We start from the raw sequence: 20,426 nt of genomic DNA, 5'->3' as shown, positions 1-20,426 counted from the left end.
AGACACAGAATGTGAAGCAGGGTCCAGGCTCTGAGCTGTCAGCACAGAGCCTGATGTGGGGCTCGAACTCACAAACTGTGAGATCATGAACCTGAGCTGAAGTGGGACACTTAACTGACTGAGGCACCCAGGTGCCCCTGACCAGTTTATTTTGGACAATTGCCTTTGGCTCTTGAGTGTTAGGTTATTTTATTTCACTTTACTTCCTAACTTCTAAAGTCAAAGACCTGTCCATCTGGTTTATAAATTCTTACTACCCAGTACTGTGTGTGGTGTAACCAAGCCTTCTTTTTTTCTTCATCTGCAGTTATTTCTCAAAGTTCAGAGCAGTGGTAGGTACAGCAGGTGGCACTTCCATGAGAAACAAGTGTGGTGGAAATACTTGTGAGCCGCACGTTGCACAACATAGTATCTAAGCTTAAGATGCTTTACAAGTGGAAGAGGAGCTGAAGTGGATCAGTCCATCCATGCACAGTTTGAAGGTTTGTGTACAACTTAGTTTGTGTTTATGGTAACATTTTTTCAGTCCATCCACCCCCTTTTGCCAATCAGCATTTGTTAGGCATTCTGAGTTCAAAGCAGAAACAGCCAACACAAAAAGAACAGTAAACTTACAGCCAGCTTTCTAGAGTTTAATATTCTGGATTCAAGAATGACGGGCGCTGGGTTTTGTTAATCAGGAAAGGCTGATGTCTGAGAACCTCTTCATGGTTCCTTACTTTTACAGGACACTTTGCTTTTCTATGGTAGATGACCTTTTGATTCTTTGAACAATTCTGGAACAAGGCTTGAATATTATATTTTCCCCAATTTTGATAACAGGAAGATAAGCTTAGAGAGATTTGGGTAATTTGCCTAATCAAAAGTCTAAAATAAGGGCAGACACCTGTTTTTAAGTTATAATGGGTAGTCAACAATGTTTGCTGAATGAAAGGCATTAGCGAAACGTTAGTGAACTCTTTGAAGTGTCTGGCAGAGTAACTCTCGAGTTTTAAATCACATTATCTAGTCTTCAAGGTCAAAACCAGGACGGGGCTCTATCCACTAAATCAGTTTCCTACGTCGTGGAGATCTCAAACTAGTAAAACTCCAGAACATCCCAGGACTTTTGTCAAGCACACACTAAAAGATGTATCATTTGTTGTCTGTTATCACAATAAAGCCATAAAGTAGTATTTTGCAAGGAAACGGATAAAGAGACAAATCAGAACAATGCATAATCCCTTCTCCAGAAAGGTAGACACATTTGAGAATATTTTTAAGTTTTTGTAATGCATTAAAACGACGGCGTAACATTTTACAACGCTCCCTTCTAACAGCTGGGGTAAATCCGTTTCAGGTGCCACGCGAAGTGGCGCTCAAAACACCCTGCCGGCATCGTGGGTGCGTGTGTGTGCGTGTGCAACCAGTCTTTGGAGAAAATCCTTTCGAATGGGATAAAGGATGCAGCTCAACGCAATTGGGGTTAAAAAGAGTCCGGGGAGGGGCGCCTGAGTGGCTCAGTCCATTAAGCGTCCGACTTCAGCTCAGGTCACGATCTCGCGGTTCGCGAGTTCGAGCCCCGCGGCAGGCTCTGGGCTGATGGCTGAGAGCCTGGAGCCTGCTTCCGATTCTGTGTCTCCCTCTCTCTGCCCCTCCCCCGTTCATGCTCTGTCTCAAAAATAGGGAGGGAGGGAGGGAGGGAGGGAAGGAAGGAAGGAAGGAAAAGAGTCCGGGTAAACTACGAGAAGATGAGGAGGGCAAACCTCCACGCGTCAAGTCACTTCTCTCTACAAGACCCGGACAGGTGAGGTGTGGATCAAGGCCAAGGACGACCGTTCGGGACCCGATCACCCAACCCAGACCAAGCAGCAGCTGAGCTCAGAACGACGCTTCGAATCGATGAGAGCGGCTCCGTACCGAGCGGCCTTCCGACACCAGCAAGCTGTCGCGGGTCTCCGAAAACAGAGGTGAGGGAGGAGTGAGGGCAGACTTCCTGAAGCGAAAAACGACTCCGGGAAACCTTTGGCAACTATCGCCGGAGTAGCACCTTCCGGAAGTGCGCCAAGCTTTCGGAAGAAACCCGGCACAAGATGGCGGCGCGTCACGTGAGCAACGCGGTGACGTAGGACGGCGGCCCGCGCGGAGGGACCGCCTTAACTTCACCCCCCACGCTCAACTACTCAGTTTTGCCCCCCTCTCCTACCCCGCCCCCGGCCTGGTGTAGATCATGCCGCCAGAGGCGGCCCTGACTGCCGAGGAAACGGTAGCCTAGGACAGTTGGCTGTTAAGTGACACAGATTCTCCCCGCTCCGCCTAATCCCTGGGAGAGGCACATACCCCGCCGCGTGAGGGCGTGGAGAAGTGGGTAGAGAATTTCGGATCCACCTGGGAGGGGGGAGTGGAAGTTCCCGCCCCGGACAGCGGCGAGGCGGCAGCCACAGGTAAGCAGGGGGCGGGGGTGCGACGCGTTCCCGTGTCCCTGGGCAGCGGCAGGGCGCGGGGACTAGGCGTCGGAGGGGACGCCGCGTCGGGTCTCGCGCCGGGTGGGGGTCGCGCGCGGCGGCCGCGGTGGGGGAGGGGCGCGGAGGGCGCGCGGCGGAAGGGGGAGGGGCTGCCCGCTGTACCCGCGCCGAGCGCGCTTCCGGTTCTCGTGCTCGCCCGGCTGTTTCCCCTTCAGTCGTCAGTCTCCCTTTGGCCCCCACCCCTCAGCCAAAATAAAACCGGAGACCTCCCGCTGGGGGTGGCTTTCGCGTCTGAAGCGGCCCCTCTGCGGCCCTAGGCGAGCGCCCTTCGTCGCAGGTCTAGGAATGGGGCGCGGAGGGCAGCGTGGCCTTGGCCTCCGAGCGTTTTCCGCCCAGCTGCCCGGGACCGGTTTAGGTCCGCCAGGGATCCCCCAGAGCGCTCCGGGCGCCCTCGGCGTGCCAGGCCCAGCCGCTGGCGGTGGAGGGTTCCAGAAACCGCCCTTGCCTTCGGGGAGCTTACAGTTGAGTGGGGTACAGTAATGACACAGACGGACGAAACGGTAGCGGAAAGGTGGAGCTGATGAGCGAGAAGGAGGGTGTGGGGTGATAGAAGCTCCTCTTTTTATCTTTAGGCAGGATCAAAGCGAGGAAACGGTCCTTTTGATTTTCTCCTTTCTCGCAAAAAACAAAAGCATGAGATCTCCCGGCATCAGCTACACGGTGGAGCGTGCAGCGTAATCTGCTCTAAAATTATATTGTCCGTGTTAAATGATGGTTATTTGGTTAGCTTTTGAGGAGCAGTGGGCTAGTACCGGTTCCCTCAGCTATCAGAGCATTCCTTTGTGAAACCTGTCCTTCAGGGAGAAGTGGCCTAAAGCGAAGGAGCAATTACCATAAATGTATGCGGAAATTTTTTTCAGTGGTTCCAGACCCGGAAAAGAATCTCTCAGGCTTTTCTCCCTTAGGACACGTCTTACTAACAAAGTAAATCGAGGTAAAGTCTGGATGCTCACAGACGAGTTCAAAGCCACGGACATGAGATGCTGGGTGTAGTTCTGGGGGAAGGCTGCGAAACACACACTGAATGGTGTTTTCGCTTTTCTTCTTTTTTCCCTGAAAGTGAAAATCTTCGGATTTCTTTTGGTTAGCGAAATCAGGTATTAGTGTGGGTTTTTTGTAAAAGTGAAGTGCTGGAACACACATTCTCAGTAAGCGGGGGGATAGCTGTACTACTCCTTGAGAATACCCTTCTGAGGCTTTTTCAGCATAGTTTTGGCAAGCATCTTTGTCAGACTGACCTGGGCTGTGATAAGAGTCTGTATGTTAGGTTTAGGTTGCAAAATGCATTTTGTCTTGAGAATTTCATTACCGGCAGAAATAAGCAGGTTCATTAAAATGCTCCTTTTCCGATGGAGTTTATAATGTGCAGTTACCTTGGTGTCCCAGCTGGAATCAGTACTGTTGTCCTAACGCTGAATGTGTTTGTTCTATGATTTGTAGTTAATCCTTTGAGGTTCTGTTTGGTCTGTGATGTATACAGATGTATACATCTGTACAGTACTGTTATGTCACCAGTAGGTGGTAGTCCCGTCTAAACATGCTTTTTCTTCACATATCATCCTACTTAATTATAATGAATTAACAGTAGGATGTTTTCTTGTGTCTGAGTTGTCCTGAGTCTAAAGCTGAGTTGAAGTAATTGTCTGAATATGTATTTTTTTAATGTTTATTCATTTTTGAGAGAGAGAGCGAGCGAGCAGGGGAGGAGCAGAGACAGGGAGGGAGACAGAGGATCCCAAGCTGGCTCCATGCTGTCAGTGCAGAGCCAAAATCAGGAGTCCGATGCTTAGCCTACTGAGCCACCCAGGCATCCCTAAATATATTTCTTTAACCATTATTTTCATCTATAGCTAGATAAACCCCAACTGAAGACATTGATTTATTCACCTTTAATAAATATGCAAGGTATTAGTGCTGTGTTGGGACAGGATATGGTCCTTAGCTCCCTAGAGCTTGCATTCTGGTGCTGTTCAGAAAACAGGCCGTTACAGTACTGGGATAAGTGCCATGAGCAGAGGGGGTAACATGTTCTATGGGGAGGCAGCCAGAGCTTCTAGACTTGTCTGAGGGAGTAATGAAAGTTTGCTTGGAAGAATAAATAACTCAAAGGAGTAGGCCACATGAAGAGAAGAAAAGGAGTGTCTTCTGGCAGAGGGAATGGCATGTGTGAAAGCCTGAAGGTGAGAGAAAGCAAGGCAGACACATTTGAAGATCTGAAAGAAATGCAGTATGACTAATAGGAACAGTTTTGAGGGGAGATCATGAATTCACTTGTGGAGATGTCGAGCAAGAGCCTTTTTGCCCTCACGCTTATGATAGTTCAATATTCTCTATAGGTGAGGAAGCTGAGACCCTCTTCATTCATCAAATGAGATTACTAACTGTATTTGTTGATGTTTATTGTTTACTGCATACATGAGGGTCTCTGCTGGGTAGAGCACGCATTCACAGAATACAGGCCCTGTCCTTAGGCACCTTAAGACTGGGGGAATCAGACATGCCAATAAACAGAATTCCCAGTGTTAAGTAACCTCGTTAGAAATAACTGCAGGGCACAGTGAAGTAGGAAGAAAGGACCTGGAGCAGTTGGGAACATAATGTTTGAGATGAAACTTGAAAAGAGTAGGTGTTTGCCAGATGGACAGATTGACAATGTGAGAGGAAGAGGGGCAGTGTGGAATAAAAAACAAAACAAAAAAACCTCCATGGGTTTTGGATTAAATAGTTATGGTTTCAGGTCTTGTATTCACATCTTACCATGACATCCATAGTAAATAATAGTTTCCTTGAGCCTCAATTTACTTATCTCTCAAATAGGGCATTCAGGAAATGATACTTTAAAAAGCTGTTAGTTTAGTGCCTAGTGTATAATATTCCTTTCTTTGCAGATTTTCTTAAAAGTACCCTGCTTTTTACTTACATTTTTTTTTAAACGTTTATTATTGAGAGAGAGAGACAGAGCATGAGCGTGGGAGGGCCAGAGAGAAGGGGAGACACGGAATCCAAAGCAGGTTCCGGGCTCCGAGCTGTCAGCACAGAGCCCGACGCGGGCTCGAACTCACAAACTGCGAGATCATGACCTGAGCTGAAGTCGGGCGCTTAACCGACTGAGCCACCCAGGCGCCCCTCTTACGTTCTTTATACGTCAGCAAGATCACAGCCTGCTGCCTTTTCAGTTCCCCAAATTCATTCCCATTGATGGCACTTTTGAAACTGTGTTTCACTGCCCCCCTGTGATTCTGCCCTACTTACCCTTGTCTAATGTTAAGCGTCCATCTGCTGCTGGGGGCTACTTTCATGGAAAATGCCTTTGTACACATACAGTTTATTCTGTGTTGAGGAACCAGTTTTTAACAGATGGTTAATCTTAACCTTAATTTTAGGAATAATAGTTCAAAAGTGAGTAAAGATTATACTCTTAATATTAAACATATATAGTATGTATTGTTTACAATGAGAGGAACTATAAAGCTGTTTTCATTTTGGAAAAAAAGAGTTGATTCCTCTTTTTTTTTTTTTAGTAAAAATAAAGGTTTTTTTTTTTTAATGTTTATTTTTGAGGGAGAGAGAGACAGAGCATGAGTGGGGGAGGAGCACAGAGAGAGACACAGAATCCGAAGCAGGCTCCAGGCTCTGGGCTGTCAGCACAAAGCCCGATGCGGGGCTCGAATTCACAAACTGTGAGATCATGCATGACCTGAGCCGAAGTCAGACACCCAAGCGACTGAGCCACCGAGGCGCCCCTCCTCTTTATTTATTTTATTTTTTTAACATTTATTATTGAGAGAGAGAGACAGAGCATGAGCAGGGGAGGGGTAGAGATTGGGGGAGACACAGAATCCAAAGCAGGCTCCAGGCTCCGAGCTGTCAGCGAGAGCCCGATGAGGGGCTCGAACTCACAAACCGTGAGATCATGACCTGAGCCAAGCCACCCAGGCGCCCCATTTTTTTTAAAGTTTATTTTGAGAGAGACAGAGACCTTGTGAGTGGGGGGAGGGGCAGAGAGTGAGGGTGAGAGAATCTCAAACAGGCTCCTCACTGCCAGTGCCCAGCCCACCTGGGACTTGAACTCAGGAGACCATGAGATCATGACCAGAGCCAAAACCAAGAGTTGGATGCTCAACTGACTGAGCCACCCAGGTGCCCTTAGTTGATTACTCTTTAAAAAATTATAGAAAATAGGCTATCTTATTTTCCATAGGAAATGTGGTTGTAATAATTGTCCAAAATCTTATTTGCTGACTGTAGTGGTTTTTAGTAGGAAATGTGTGTTTTGTTGATTGTGTTAGTTTCCATTAGAGAGAGGGTTTCTTAATGATCCTGTTATGGAGGAAAAATCAGTGAGTCACAGTGAAACAGAAAAGTATCATTTCCAGTAATTTAAGGTTTTTAAGCATCTTTTATAGTTTCTTTCAGTGCTTTAGCACTATACATTTTTTTTCTGCATTCTAACTTACGTCTTCTGAAATGGAGTGTTAAAAAAGTCATTTTAGGGCTGCCTGGCTGGCTCAGTCAGTAGAGCATACCACTTTTGATCTTGGGATGTAAATTTGAGCCACATGTTGGGTGTAGAGATGACTTAAAAATAAAATGCTTAAAAATATAGAGGCAGTATGTAGAAAATAGATCATTCCATTTTTGATGCTGTCTGTATATTTAGTCCGCGGAGATACACTTGTATCAGTAGAGATTAAAAACCACTATGCTCTTCCTAAAGAAGGGACTGTATGTGACCTTAAAAGCAGTTGAAGAAACAACATAGGAAGGAATAGATGAATTTGCCAAAATTAAAAGTTTTAAGGTAATCGTAGTTAAATCACATTGGAAAAATATTTATATCCACGTGATAGAATGAAATTTATATTAAGAAATATAGGCTAAAAAGAAAAACTAAAATCTGGTAGATGGATGGACAGATAATATGAACAGATATCTCACACAACTAATAGAGAATTAAAAGAAATGTAAAACAATATATTGTTTTTCACCTATCTGCTTTTTCATGTGGTTCTGATAGAGTGTAATTCCTTCAGAAAACTTTAAATATTCAAACTCTTTGATCAGGCAATTCTCTTTTTTGGAATGTATCCTATAGAAATAATTTTAATTGTGGAAAAGCTTTATGTACCAAAGATATCAATCACAATATTGTCTTGTTTGGTAAAAAATTATGAATCGTATCTATTCACTGGATGGAATATTGTGTAGCCTTTAATATGTTTCAGTTTTCTTTTCAATTTTTATTAATATTTTTATTTTTTAGAGAAAGGGGCACAGAGTGCAAACAAGGGAGGGGCTGAGAGAGAGCCAGACACAAAATCTGAAGCAGGCTCCAGGCTCTGAGCTGTCAGCACAGAGCCCGATGCAGGGCTTGAACCCACGAATGGTGAGATCATGACCTGAGCCAAAGTCAGGTGCCCAACTGACTGAACCAGCCAGGCGCCCCTAAATATGTTCCAGTTTAAAATCTAGAGGGGCGCCTGGGTGGCTCAGTTGGTTAAGCGGCCGACTTCGGCTCAGGTCATGATCTCGCGGTCCGTGAGTTCGAGCCCCGCGTCGGGCTCTGTGTGGACAGTTCAGAGCCTGGAGCCTGTTTTAGATTCTGTGTCTCCCTCTCTCTGAACTTCCCCCGTTCATGCTCTGTCTCTCTCTGTCTCAAAAATAAATAAATGTTAAAAAAAAATTTTTTTTTTAAATAAAAAGTTTAAAATCTGGAAAATACTAGTGATAAGTGGGAACAAGATACAAAATTATACGTAGGGGAAGTTTACAACTTTTGTTTTCATTTACTTAGAGACAGCACAGTGGGGAAGTGGCAGAGAGAGAGAGAGGGTGAGAGAGAATCCCAAGTGAGCTCCGCACTGTCAGCACAGGGCTGGACGCGGCACTCAAACTCCTGAACCTGAGCTGAAACCGAGAGTTGGACGCTTAACCAACTGAGCCACCCAGGCGCCCCAGCAGTCTTTTTCTAAGTGGTTCTTTTCCCATTTGACATATCCCATCTCTCATAACCCATTCATTCTTGTTCTTACCAAGCCTGCATATCCTGTAGTCGATTATCTAGATCTTTAGAACCTACTTAGGTATGGTGTTACTTGTTTAGTTCAGCTTTTACTCAGTGAATTCTCTGTAAAGAAGTATATGTGCAATGAGAAAACTGTTCCCTAGACTGGAGAAGGATGCTTGTGTCCATGGACAGGAAGACTATCATACTTCTTTTTTTTTTTTTTTTTAACTTTAAAAAAGGTTTATTTAATTTTTGAGAGAGAGACAGTGTGAGCAGGCAGAGAGAGGAAGACACAGGATCCAAAGCAGGCTCCAGGCTCTGAGCTGCCAGCACAGAGCCTGATTCAGGGCTCAAACCCATGAACCATGAGATCATGACTTGAGCCGAAGTCAGACACTTGACTGAGTCACCCAGGCACCCCAGAAGACTATCATACTTCTTGAGTGGGATAACATTTGAAAATGTAGTCACAATGATTTACATGTATATGTGCCATTTATTAAATTTTAACATGTTCATGTGGGTCAAAATTTTAAAAATGAAAAAGTATGCAGGGTAAAGTCTTTACTATCACTGTTCCATAGCTACCAATTCTCTTCTATGGAGACATCCATGTTGCCAGTTTTTATACAACTATGCAGTATGTTATACATATTCTATAGCACTTTTTATTTGCCATTTCTTGAGATCTTATAGTTAGATTTCTACACAGAACAGAGCGTCAGAACATATTGAGTCTGGATAAATTGAGCTCAGCCCACAGCATAGAAAAGCTTTGTCTGTTTCTCTGAAAAAGTACATGTTTAGAAAAGAAATGTCTTAGGATTTCTTGAAAATGAAGTTAGGAAGCATCTTTTAACTAACTTTTTTCCTCTTATAGTTGATTATGGAAGATTCCCACAAGAGTAACACTTCAGAGACAGCACCGCAACCTGGTTCTGCAGTTCAGGGAGCTCATATTTCTCATATTGCTCAACAGGTAAGGCCTTTCCCAACCAAAATACTGAGCTAATTAGGAATATTTCATAAAAAGAACCAAGCAGAAAGAAGTGTAAAACGTTGAAATGTATGGAAGGAAGGTAGATTTGATTTAAAAATCCTGTCAAGATCGCTCAGTTTTATTTTCTTTCATGTGAAGTATATTTAGTGTTGTTTTAATATGTATATACTTCTCAAAACTTGAAGAAGTAGATTTCATTTTACATGGGGCATGATTGTTTAGATTTTTTTCAGACTGATTTTGTTGCTGTGTGAGAAAAATGAAAAATTAACTGGCTCTTTGAGCTAACTTGAAACAGACGAATAGTTTTAAGAGGCAAACCATCTTTAATTCAATAGATTTATTATGGATAGATAGAAAATATTTCTGCTTAACTGGAAAATAGGCATGTATACGTAAGAGAACTTCAACTGATAGGCATGCATATTATAGAATTGACATTTTACAAATTTCAAATTGTCTGATCCATGCATCTGATCCATTTCAAGGAAACAACTATTTGTTGTCAGCGATAAGATTTGGATTTTCAAGCAAAAATTAGAATTTTGGAAAACTTGTATTCACAATTGTGAGCTTGACAGTTTTCCAGTAGTTATAGACTTTTTAGTTGCAAACTTGTGTACAAAATCATGCATGAGTATAAGATTTGGTCAAAGTACAAGGTAGACTAATGAATTTTAATGTTAACAGAATATGCAGTGCAACGTTCAGAGTGTACATTGCAAACAAACTGTTGAGTTTTAATGTGGTATCGAAGAATATCCACAATTATCTGAAAAGACTATTAAAACAGACTTCCTTTTTCCAACTACATGTATGTGTGAGACCAGACTTTGTTCATATATCTCATCCAGAACAACATATGGCAACATATTTAAGGTAGAAGCAGCTAAGAGAGTTCAGCCGTTTTCTATTAACTCAAACATTAAGGTAATTTGCAGAAATATAAAACAATACCATTCTCTCACTAATTTAGGGGGGTGGAGTTTAGTTATAGAAATGAAAACATATTAACGTGTAATAGATTTATATTATTTTAAAATAAACTGGTAAATATTTTTAAATTTTTAAATTTTTTGATTTTTTTTTTTTTTTTTTTTTTTTTTTTTTTTTTTTTGCTGTTGTTTACTTATTTATTTCAAGAGACAGCAAGGGAGGGACAGAGAGAGGGAGAGAGAGTCCCAAGCAGACTCTGTGCTGTCAGCATGGAGCCCAACATGGGCTCGATCTCATGAACTGTGAGATCATGACCTGAGCCAAAATCAAGAGTTGAATGCTTAACCGACTGAGTCTTGTAGGTGTCCCTTGTTTTAATTTAAGTGTAAGTGTTAGTAGATTAAAAGCCCATAAAATAAGAATTTTGTGGGGTCCTCAGTTTTTAAGAGTGTTAAAGGGTCTTTAGACCAAAGCCTTTGAGAGCCAGGGCCCTAAAGGGTTATTAATCCTTCCAGCTTGATGTATCCTTCTATATTATTTGGCTGCATCTGTGTGGAATAATTATATCTACTCCAGATGGTGCTGGAAAAACAGTTATGGAGTCTTTCAGTTATCTTTCTGTTAATAGCGCCCTCCACAGAGATGTTTAAATTCACTTGGCTTACGTGTGTATTTCAGTTATTTTGGGGAGATGTGAATGTTTTTCAAGTTTCCTTAGAAGCATATTTATAGTGTTGTGGAATAAGTACATTTCCAAGTGATTAAGTAATTTTGTAGTGATTTTGAAAAATAACGTGACTGTATGTTCAAATTCTTGTGGCTTGACTACTTGATTAGACTCTAAATATTGTTAGGAAACAGTATCTAGTACAGTAGTATCGCAGTGAACAGAAGTCTCTGCTCTAATGGAAATTACATTCTAATTTTGAGGAGACAGGCAATAAAACAGATATCAGTTCATAGTATGTATTGTGGAGACTGATAAAACAGGGTAGGAGGGATAGGGAGCTGGTGGGGACAAGCGGATTTGCCTTTTTATATAAAGTGGTCAGAGAAGAGCAGTAGAAATAACTCTTCAGTTACATGGACTAACAGTTGTAAAATGCTGAGACTGATATGTACTTGGCACGGTTAAGGAACATCACGGAGGCTGGTGTGGTGGCAGATGAACGAGGGGAGAATGACACAAGATGAGGCAGAGAGGTTTGGAGTGGGAAGGGGAGTGTCAGATAAGGTAGGCCTTGTATGCCACTGGAAGTCTTTTGGCTTTTAATCTGGGTAGGATGAGGACCCTTTGGAGTGTTTTGAGTAAAAACGTTATCTAACTGATATTTTAGTAGGACCATTTTGGCTGCTCTGTCGAGTGGAAGCAGGAAAACCGCTTAGGAGGCTGTTGTAATAATGCACATGAGAGGTGACAGTGACTTGAACCAAAGTGGTAGCAGTGGTGGTAGTGAGATAAAGTTAGATTGTGGATATAATTTGCTTGTGAAACCAACAGTGTTTACTTTTGGATTACGTGTGGATTTTGGAGAAAAAAAAAAGAAATTGAGATAGACCCTGTAGTTTTGGGCTTGAATAACTGGAGGAATGGAGTTGCCACTTAATTAAGATGGACAACACTAGAGCATGTTTTTTCTTTTGGAGATAATATTGGCAATCAGGAATTTGGCTTTTAGGCATGTGAAGTTGGTGATACTATCTATATTAGTTTTCTGTGCTGCAAAACAAATTACCACAAGTTTAATGGCTCACAAGAACACAGCATTTATTATCTCACAGTTTCTATGAGGTCAGAAACTTCTTAGCTACATACTCTGGTATTGGCTGGGGCTGGGTTCTTACCTGTGGGTTAGACTGGAGAGGAATCACTTCCAAGTTCACTCGGGTTGTTGGCAGAATTCATTTTGTTGCAGCTGTAGGACTGAGAGCTTCAGTTTTTTGTTGGCTGGAAGCCACGCTCAGATCTTAGAGGTCATCTGCAATTTGCTGCCAGGTGGCCCTCCCCATGCGGTTCACAGCATGGCAGCCTGCTTCCCTTACCTGTGTCAGAAGGGTGAGAATGAGTCGGCTAGCAAGACAGAGTCTTTTATGATACCATATAATATAATCAATGGAACGATGTTCCATTCCTTTGCCATAAAATGTAATGTAATCGCGGGAATGATACCCCATTGCCTTATTCTGTTGATTAGAAGCAAGTTGCAGGTCCCTCCCACACTCAAGGGGAAAGGATTATTCAAATGAATACTAAGAGGTGGGGATCATGGGGGTTACCTTAGAGTTTGTGTAGATTTGTCCAGTAGGCAGTTGGATATATATGGTCCAGAGTCTAGGGAAGAAGTCCAGACTAGAAATGTAAATTTAGGAGTTGTGGGTATATAGATTGTATTTAAATTCACAAAGTGATTTCTGGCTTCCACTTAGGATACAGAAAGCTGAAAAGAGTATTGCTCCCATCTTAAAATAAGAATGAGCTGTAATGTACAAAGTCATAATCTCTCTTGATCCATCAGAGGTGGGGTGTAGGCCTGGCTAATCTGTAACGGAGCACAGGAAGAAGACAGGGCTGTCATACAAGGGGAAAGGAGAATTCAGCTAAGTTTTTAATGAATTGCTAAAGCCTAAATGTGGGCTGCATGAGAGTATTGAATCTTTGAGAGCTGCAGATATATGGTAGATAACCCCCAGCTGTTGGTGTTTCTCCAAGGTCCTCCCAACGGTTTCTCTTGAAAAAAATTGGGGAAAGCAAGGGAGGCCACAGAAAGGCTCATTAGGTGGTACGGGCCTGCCTGGACCCTTTTCTCCCTGTGGAAAACAGCTTTAAGCCACTGGGGGAAGGGGATAAACTCCATTTTCCATTGTGGCTAAGAGGAATGAAAGGAAAAAAAAAACAAAACCCATAAACCTTGAGAGAAGGGGAGGAAACTGTTCTGGGTTTAAGACCTTTAGTTTTCCTACTACTGGGAGAAAGCCCAACCCCCGAGACCCAGAGATACAGGGCTTGCCTGAGACCGAGCCAGGATAATGGAGAACTTCCCTGTTCCCTGCTAGCAAGTAAAAGCAACAGCAGTTGCCCAGGGGAGGGGCAAGACTGTGGAGAGAGTCTCTGGGGAAGGTGCCCAGAGAAAACCTAAAGCTGAGGGTGGAGCAAGAACATTGAGAAAACACTCTGGGCAAACCAGCTTCCACCCTAAGCAGAAGGTGGCACTAGAGGAATTTGAAGCAGATAGTGCACTTAAGGTAATCCTAACGACAAAACCCAAGCCCAGCCCAATCCCTGAATAGATGACTCAACCCTTCCCCTCAGTCCCCCAACTAACAGGTTGGAGAAGAAGAGCCATACCCATTTTTTAAATGTTTGTTTATTTTTGAGGGAGCGAGTGAGCAAGGGAGGGGGGCAGAGAGAGAGGGAGACAGAGGGTCTGCACTGAGAGCACAGAGCCCAGTGTGGGGCTCCATCTCAAGAACTGTGAGATCATAACCTGAGCCGAAGTTGGTTGTTTAACCGACGGAGCCACCTGGGCGCACTTAGCCATACCCATTTTTATACTGTTTCCTCAGTCTGTGTTGTTTTATACATGATGTCCATCATTCAGACAAAAATTATGAAACATGCAAAAAATAAAAAATAATCCACTGTTCAAGAATCAAAATAATCAATAGACTGAGGATGACATAGTTACCAGAACTGTCAGACAGTGAATTTAAAAATACCAATGAATAGGGGCGCCTGGGTGGCTCAGTTGGTTAAAGCATCTGGCTCTTGATTTTGGCTCAGGTCATGATCTCTCAGCTCATGGGATTGAGCCCTGAATCGGGGCTGCTTGGGATTCTCTCTCTCCCTCTCTCTACCACTCCCCGGCTCGCTCATGCACGTGTACCTGCTCTCTCAAAAAAAAAAAAAAAAAAAGACTTAAAAAAAAAATACCAGTAAATAACATAGTAAAGGCTCTAGTGGAAAAGGTGGACAACATGTATGATGGTAAATTTCAGCATAGGAATGAAAAGTATATGAAGGTCAAATGAAAATACTAAAATTAAATTTTGATATAGATGAGTATATTTTAGGACTACTTGTTAGCAGATTTAACATAGCCAAGGAAAGAATCAGTGGACTTAAAGATAGATCAGCAGGAATTATCCACACTGAAAACAAATAGGGGGAAAACAGACCAGAGCATCCAAGAGCTGTGGGACAATATCTTTGTAACATAAGTGTAATTAAAGTCATGGGACTAGATGAGATTACTGGGGGTCTTGTATACTCATAGATGAGGTCAGTGGATTTGACTGGGGTAGGTTGGTCAGTGAGGTTAAGAGGAAAATCAAGAGAAATTAAAATTTTTTTTTTTTCAACATTTTTTATTTATTTTTGGGACAGAGAGAGACAGAGCATGAATGGGGGAGGGGCAGAGAGAAAGGGAGACACAGAATCGGAAACAGGCTCCAGGCTCCGAGCCATCAGCCCAGAGCCTGACGCGGGGCTCGAACTCACGGACCGCGAGATCGTGACCTGGCTGAAGTCGGACGCCCAACCGACTGCGCCACCCAGGCGCCCCAAGAGAAATTAGAATCTTGGAAATCAAGAATAAGGCGATGGTCTAATGTAAAATGCTGCTAGCATGTCGAATAAGGAATAAAAAGCAACGCCTTACACAGTCAGTCTTCATTATTCAAGGATTCTGTATTTGCAGATTTGCCTACTTGATAAAATTTATTAGTAACCCTGGAATCAATCCAGGACTTCTGTGATCATTAGTATACATGCCCAGAGTGGTGAAAAAATGGAGTCATTTAATGCACACCATTCCAGCTGACATCGAACAAGACGCCAGTGCTTTGTCTTATTTTAGCTCTCATACTATAAACAGTTCTTTTTGTAGTCTAGTTAGTGCCATATTTTTTGCATTGTTTTGCTTTTTGTTGGTGATTGTGCTGTTTGAAATGGCCTCCCGGAGTTGTACTGGGTGTTGTCTAAGTGCAAGGAGGCTGTGATGTACCTTATGGAGAAAATATATGTGTTAAATAAGTTTCGTTCTAGCATGAGTTGTAGTTTTGCTGTTCTTGGGTTCAGTGTTAATGGATTAACATTATATATACTAAAAAGGTATCTTTAAACAGGAACACTGGTTATATGTTGACCAGTTTATGCAAATAAGGTGCCCAGGAGCTTGCAGGAACCTACCTCCATATTCCCTCTGGAGCAATGGTTCAGTATTTGCCAATTCTGTGCACATGCAACTTTATAGAATGTAACTACCACAAATAGTAAGAATTGACTGTATTTAACAACATGAAATTTATTGACAGCCTTAAGAACTATTTCAGTGGGGGGGAGGGGTAAAAATCTAATTAGATCCAAGAGAACATGGAAAAAGAGAACAAGAAAAGAATTGGACACTCATTGACAACAAAATGAATAGACAACTCCTTTGAGGAGTTTTGTTGCAAAGAGGGCTAAGAAATAAAGTTGCTGGAGAGGTTTATAGGTCATGGGAGCTTTGCTTTTATTACTACTTTTTGAGATGGGAGGAATACCAACAGTCTGTTGGTACACGGATGTGAATGATGCAATAGAAGGGGAAAATTTGATGATACAGGAAAGAGAAGTCAATTTTGGGATGAAGTCCTTAAGGAGAGGGAACGAGATTTAGTCTACAGGTGGAAAAATTTATTTTATATGAGCACAGGTACGTCATTCATAGTAAGAAAGAAAGTAAATATAGGGTAGGTGGGTAGATTGGGGATGAGATACTCTGAAAGTTTTCTTTTGATAACTTCTTTGTTTTTCAGTGAAATAAAATGCTTTGAGAAGATAGGAAACAAGGAGAACATGTGAAGTAGTCTGTCTGTTGGGACAGTGATAAATGTAAATGGACTACGGATATGTAGCAGAATTGCTGGAGATCATTAACAGTCCACTTGAAGTTTTTGGGGTTTTTTTAATGTTTATTTTTGAGAGAGAGAGAGAGACAGAGCACGAGTAGGGGAGGGGCAGAGAGAGAGGGAGACACAGAATCTGAAGCAGGCTCCAGGCTCTGAGCTGTCAGCACAGAGCCTGATGAAGGGCTTGAACCCACAAACTGTGAGATCGTGACCTGAGCTGAAGTCAGACGCCTAACCAGCCAAGGCACTCCGTCAGTCCACTTGAAGTTTGATCATGAATTTAAAGTGAGACTGTTAGGGGCGCCTGGGTGGCTCAGTTGGCTAAGCGTCCGACTTCAGCTCAGGTCACGATCTCACAGTTCGTGGGTTCGAGCCCCACGTCGGGCTCTGTGCTGACAGCTCAGAACCTGGAGCCTGTTTAAGATTCTGTGTCTCCCTCTCTCTCTGACCCTCCCCCATTCATGCTCTCTCTCTGTCTCAAAAATAAATAAACGTTAAAAAAAATTAAAAAAAAAAAAAAAAAGATAAAGTGAGACTGTTAAATTCAGTTGTGTATTTTTTCTCCAGTCCAGTTCAGGTATGGTTTGCATTCAGGTTACACGTGTAGAGTAGGGGAGTTAACAGGGTTGATATTTAGTTAAGGACTACAATGAAGCAGGAAAAGACAAGGGCATTGATGGTGTGCGTGATACAGTGATTATAATGCTGGGCCATGAAATTCAAGCTGTATAAGGAAGGAAGTAGGTACTTTATAGGGTGAAGAGCAGGGGAAAAAATAGTAGTAGGCTCATGGATTATAGGTTCGTGTGGAGTCCCAAGAATTGTTGAGCGTCCAAATAGTAGAGGTAATGAATTGGAAGTAGGTGATATCTCAGATAGATACTTGAGTTTGAGAACAGGATATTCCTGCACATGGAAGAATTGTCCTGCCCCAAATGCCTGTTTAGAAACCTTGTAGGGTATGACCACAGGAGCAGGTAGCTGAAGAGGGTGGAAGACAGGGTTTTGGAGAAGAATAAAAGAGGTCTGGGTGTGGAAGGTTACTGGATGTTGCATATTGAGAATACCACAGATTATATCAGGAATAGTATTAGAAAGAATAGATTGGTCTGCAGGCTAACGTCTTAAAGAAATGAGGGGACGTGACTGCCATAAGGCCGGTCTGTTGCTATGAGCCTTGAAGTTGGACGCTTTTAGGGGAGGACTTTGAAGGGACAGTGGTCTGGAAGTACTGATGAAAAGCAAAGGGAACACACACCCTATCTGTAGGCTTATGGTATGAGTGAAGGAGAGAGCTATAGGAGAGGTAGTGTTCTTCAGAAAAGAGCTGAGGTTCAATTTTGGCAGGAAAGTGAAGGGGAGGGACTTAGTAATTGGTGAATTTCATTTAATTACAAAGTATATGTAGATTGAGAGGCAGTCTTGCCTGATAACAAGAATGATGGAAGCGTTCAGAAGACCTGGTCTGAACTCTGGTTTTGTCACTAAGTTACTTATTTAGATTTGATGTTCATCATCTGGAAATTAAGAGTGTCAGACTTGGTGATCTCTAAGGTCTTTTCCAGCTCATAAATATCAGTAATTCTCATAATGTAGAGAAATTTGTATATTTTAACCGGGTGTGAATGGGGAAAACAATGATGATAGTGACAGCTAACATTTATTGAGTGTCCACTGTGTGCCAGGTGCATTTCTAAGCATTTTACATGTTTTAATATCTTTAAACCTCATGTTAACCTACTGTCCTTTATAACCTCTACACAGCTAGTAAGGCTAGAGACATGATTTCATTTCTAGCAGTTTGACTTCTGTCACAGTTTGGGTTTCCTGGGAAGCAGACCCTGAGATGGAGATTAGCATGTAGGAGGTTTATTAGGGAGTCTTCCTGGGATTACAACCTGTGGAAAGTAAAGGAAGAGAAAGAAGCAGGATTGGGCGGGAGGAGAAGTGGGACTGGGATTCAGTCTCCGGGAAGGCCTCAACTGACCCCCTAGAGAGCTTTGAAGCTGAGATAGCTCTTCAGAATTAGGGGAAGGGAGCAGCCAGGCCTTTATATCCCAGCATGCACCAGTCATTGGATCTTGACCGACCTGAGAAGGGGTGTGTGTGACCTCAGGCAAGGTGACTCATCAGCCAAGCGGTTCCTAAGAGGGCCGACAACTGAACACTGTCTGCTAGCGGCTGTACTCCAGCAGCTGGGGAATAAGTCTTTTACTAATGAAAAGGGATCTGTGAGTTGCATCATAGTATCCACTAAAACTCCAGAGTCTGTTGTCTCCAGGCAGAGGATGAGGATGAATGAGGATATGGAAGAAATTACAAATAGAAGAAATTACAAATAGGCTTGGCTACAAAATACCTTTTTAAAACAGCTTGATCTTCATGCCATTCGTATATTTTTTAAATTCAATTTTTTAAATTATGTCTACACTGCAGTGAGGGGTTTGAACTTAACAACCCTGAGACCAAGAGTCAGTCACATGCTCTATTGACTGAGCCAGACAGGCGCCCCCATGCCATTCATATTTTTTGACATGAAAACTTAACTCAAGGTTCATCCAGGGATAAGCTAAGAATGTGTGTGTGTGTATGTGCATCGGTGCCTTTGATAATTCTTTCTTACCTTGGAGATACTCTATCTAACATCTTGGACATTCTTTGTTAAAGATTCTCCTTTCTTTTTGGTAAATAAAGATTCTCCTATAGGGTAACTTAGAAACCTAAGTTAGTTTCTAACTTAGAAACTAAGTTGAGTTTTATTTGGATTTTTCCAGCTTGGATGGTATGGGAGAGTAGAAGAATGATTTTTCTGTTTCATTCATTTAACAGGGTCTTTCACAGAGCCAAAAGTTTTACATTTTGACCAGGTCCATTTTATTAAGTTTTCCTTTTATGGTTTGTGCTTTTGATGTCTAAGAATTCTTTCTAGTCCCAAATTCAAAGATTTTTTGTTTCTTCTAAAAGTTTTTAGTTTTATGTTTTACATTTAAATCCATGATCCATTTTAAGTTAATTTTTGTGTAGATTTGAGAGGGTTGTTTTTGCTTTTGCTTACAGATGTACAATTGCAGCACCACTGCATTACTTTTGTACCTCTGTCAGAAATTATTTGGGCATATTTGTTTCTGGTTCTCTGTTGTGTTCCATTGATCTATGTGCTCTCCCCCTGTCAGTACCATGCTGTCTTGATTACTCTGTATAGAAAGCCTTAACATCAAGAAGAAAGATTACTTCCATTTTATTCTTCTTTTTCAAAATTGTTTTAGGGCCTTTCCCTTTCCGTATAAATTTTACAATAACCTTGTCTATGTCAGTTGGGGAGAATTGATATCTGGCTGAATCTTCCAATCCTTGAATATAGTAAATCTCTCCAATTATTTAATTTCCTTTGCTTTTTTCCATAGTATTTTGTCTTTTTCAGTGTACAGATCCTGTACATGTTTTGTTAGATTTATACCTAAGTGTTTAGGTTTTTTTTTTTTTTTAGAACAATTGTAAATAATATTGCATACTTTCATTGGAGCTATTATAAATTACATTGTGTTGATTTTTACTTGTTTCTTGTTAGGATATAGAAATGCAACTGACTTTGGTTTATTGATCTTATTATACCTTGTAACATTAGTTTTAGGAATGATGATTTTTTATTCTTGTTATGTTTTTAATATTCCTTGTGATACTCTATGTACACAGTCATCTGCAAATAGAGATGGTTTTATTTCTTTTTTTTTCCAGTTATTCCGGTTTATTCCAATTATTATACATTTTACTCCTTTTTTTTCTTGCCTTATTGCACCATTTAGAACTCCCAGAACTATGTTGAATAGAGTAGTGAGAATGGACATCCTTTCTTTGTACCCAGTGTTAAAGGAAAAGCATTCATTCTTTCATCAAGTCTGATATTAGCTGTAGGTTTTTTATAAATGCTCTTTGTGAGTTTGAGGAAGTTACCTCTATTCCTAGTTTTTGAGAGTTTTTTTTTCCCTGTGAAATGAGATTAAATTTCATGAAATGAGATTTTTCTACATCCATTGGAATGCAATCATGATTTTTTTCTCCTTTTGCCTGTTGATGTGGTGGATTACATTGA

The 20,426-nt window shown here is 41.9% G+C and overlaps 1 protein-coding gene across 6 annotated transcripts in view; it reads left to right on the top strand.

Annotated features, from left to right (window-relative positions):
- The first annotated feature begins 1,705 nt into the window (after window positions 1-1,705).
- Window positions 1,706-20,426, top strand: part of ATF1 (activating transcription factor 1) — an 81,115-nt gene continuing 62,394 nt past the window's right edge. For 2 of the 6 annotated variants that reach the window (XM_058742801.1, XM_058742800.1), the window contains exons 1-2: window positions 1,706-2,423; window positions 9,392-9,490. In XM_058742801.1, the coding sequence (XP_058598784.1) occupies window positions 9,398-9,490 (93 nt within the window). In that variant the 5' untranslated portion in view covers window positions 1,706-2,423; window positions 9,392-9,397. Of the gene's footprint in view, window positions 2,424-2,797; window positions 2,966-9,391; window positions 9,491-20,426 lie in introns of those variants that run through there. The other 4 variants (XR_009265716.1, XM_058742798.1, XM_058742799.1 and 1 more) reach the window with 3 other exon arrangements.

This window comes from Neofelis nebulosa, chromosome 8 (genome assembly GCF_028018385.1).
Source record: "Neofelis nebulosa isolate mNeoNeb1 chromosome 8, mNeoNeb1.pri, whole genome shotgun sequence".
NCBI classification, from domain to species: domain Eukaryota; kingdom Metazoa; phylum Chordata; class Mammalia; order Carnivora; family Felidae; genus Neofelis; species Neofelis nebulosa.
The sequence above is the reverse complement of the archived record's forward strand: the minus strand, read 5'-3'. Positions and strand labels throughout refer to the sequence as shown.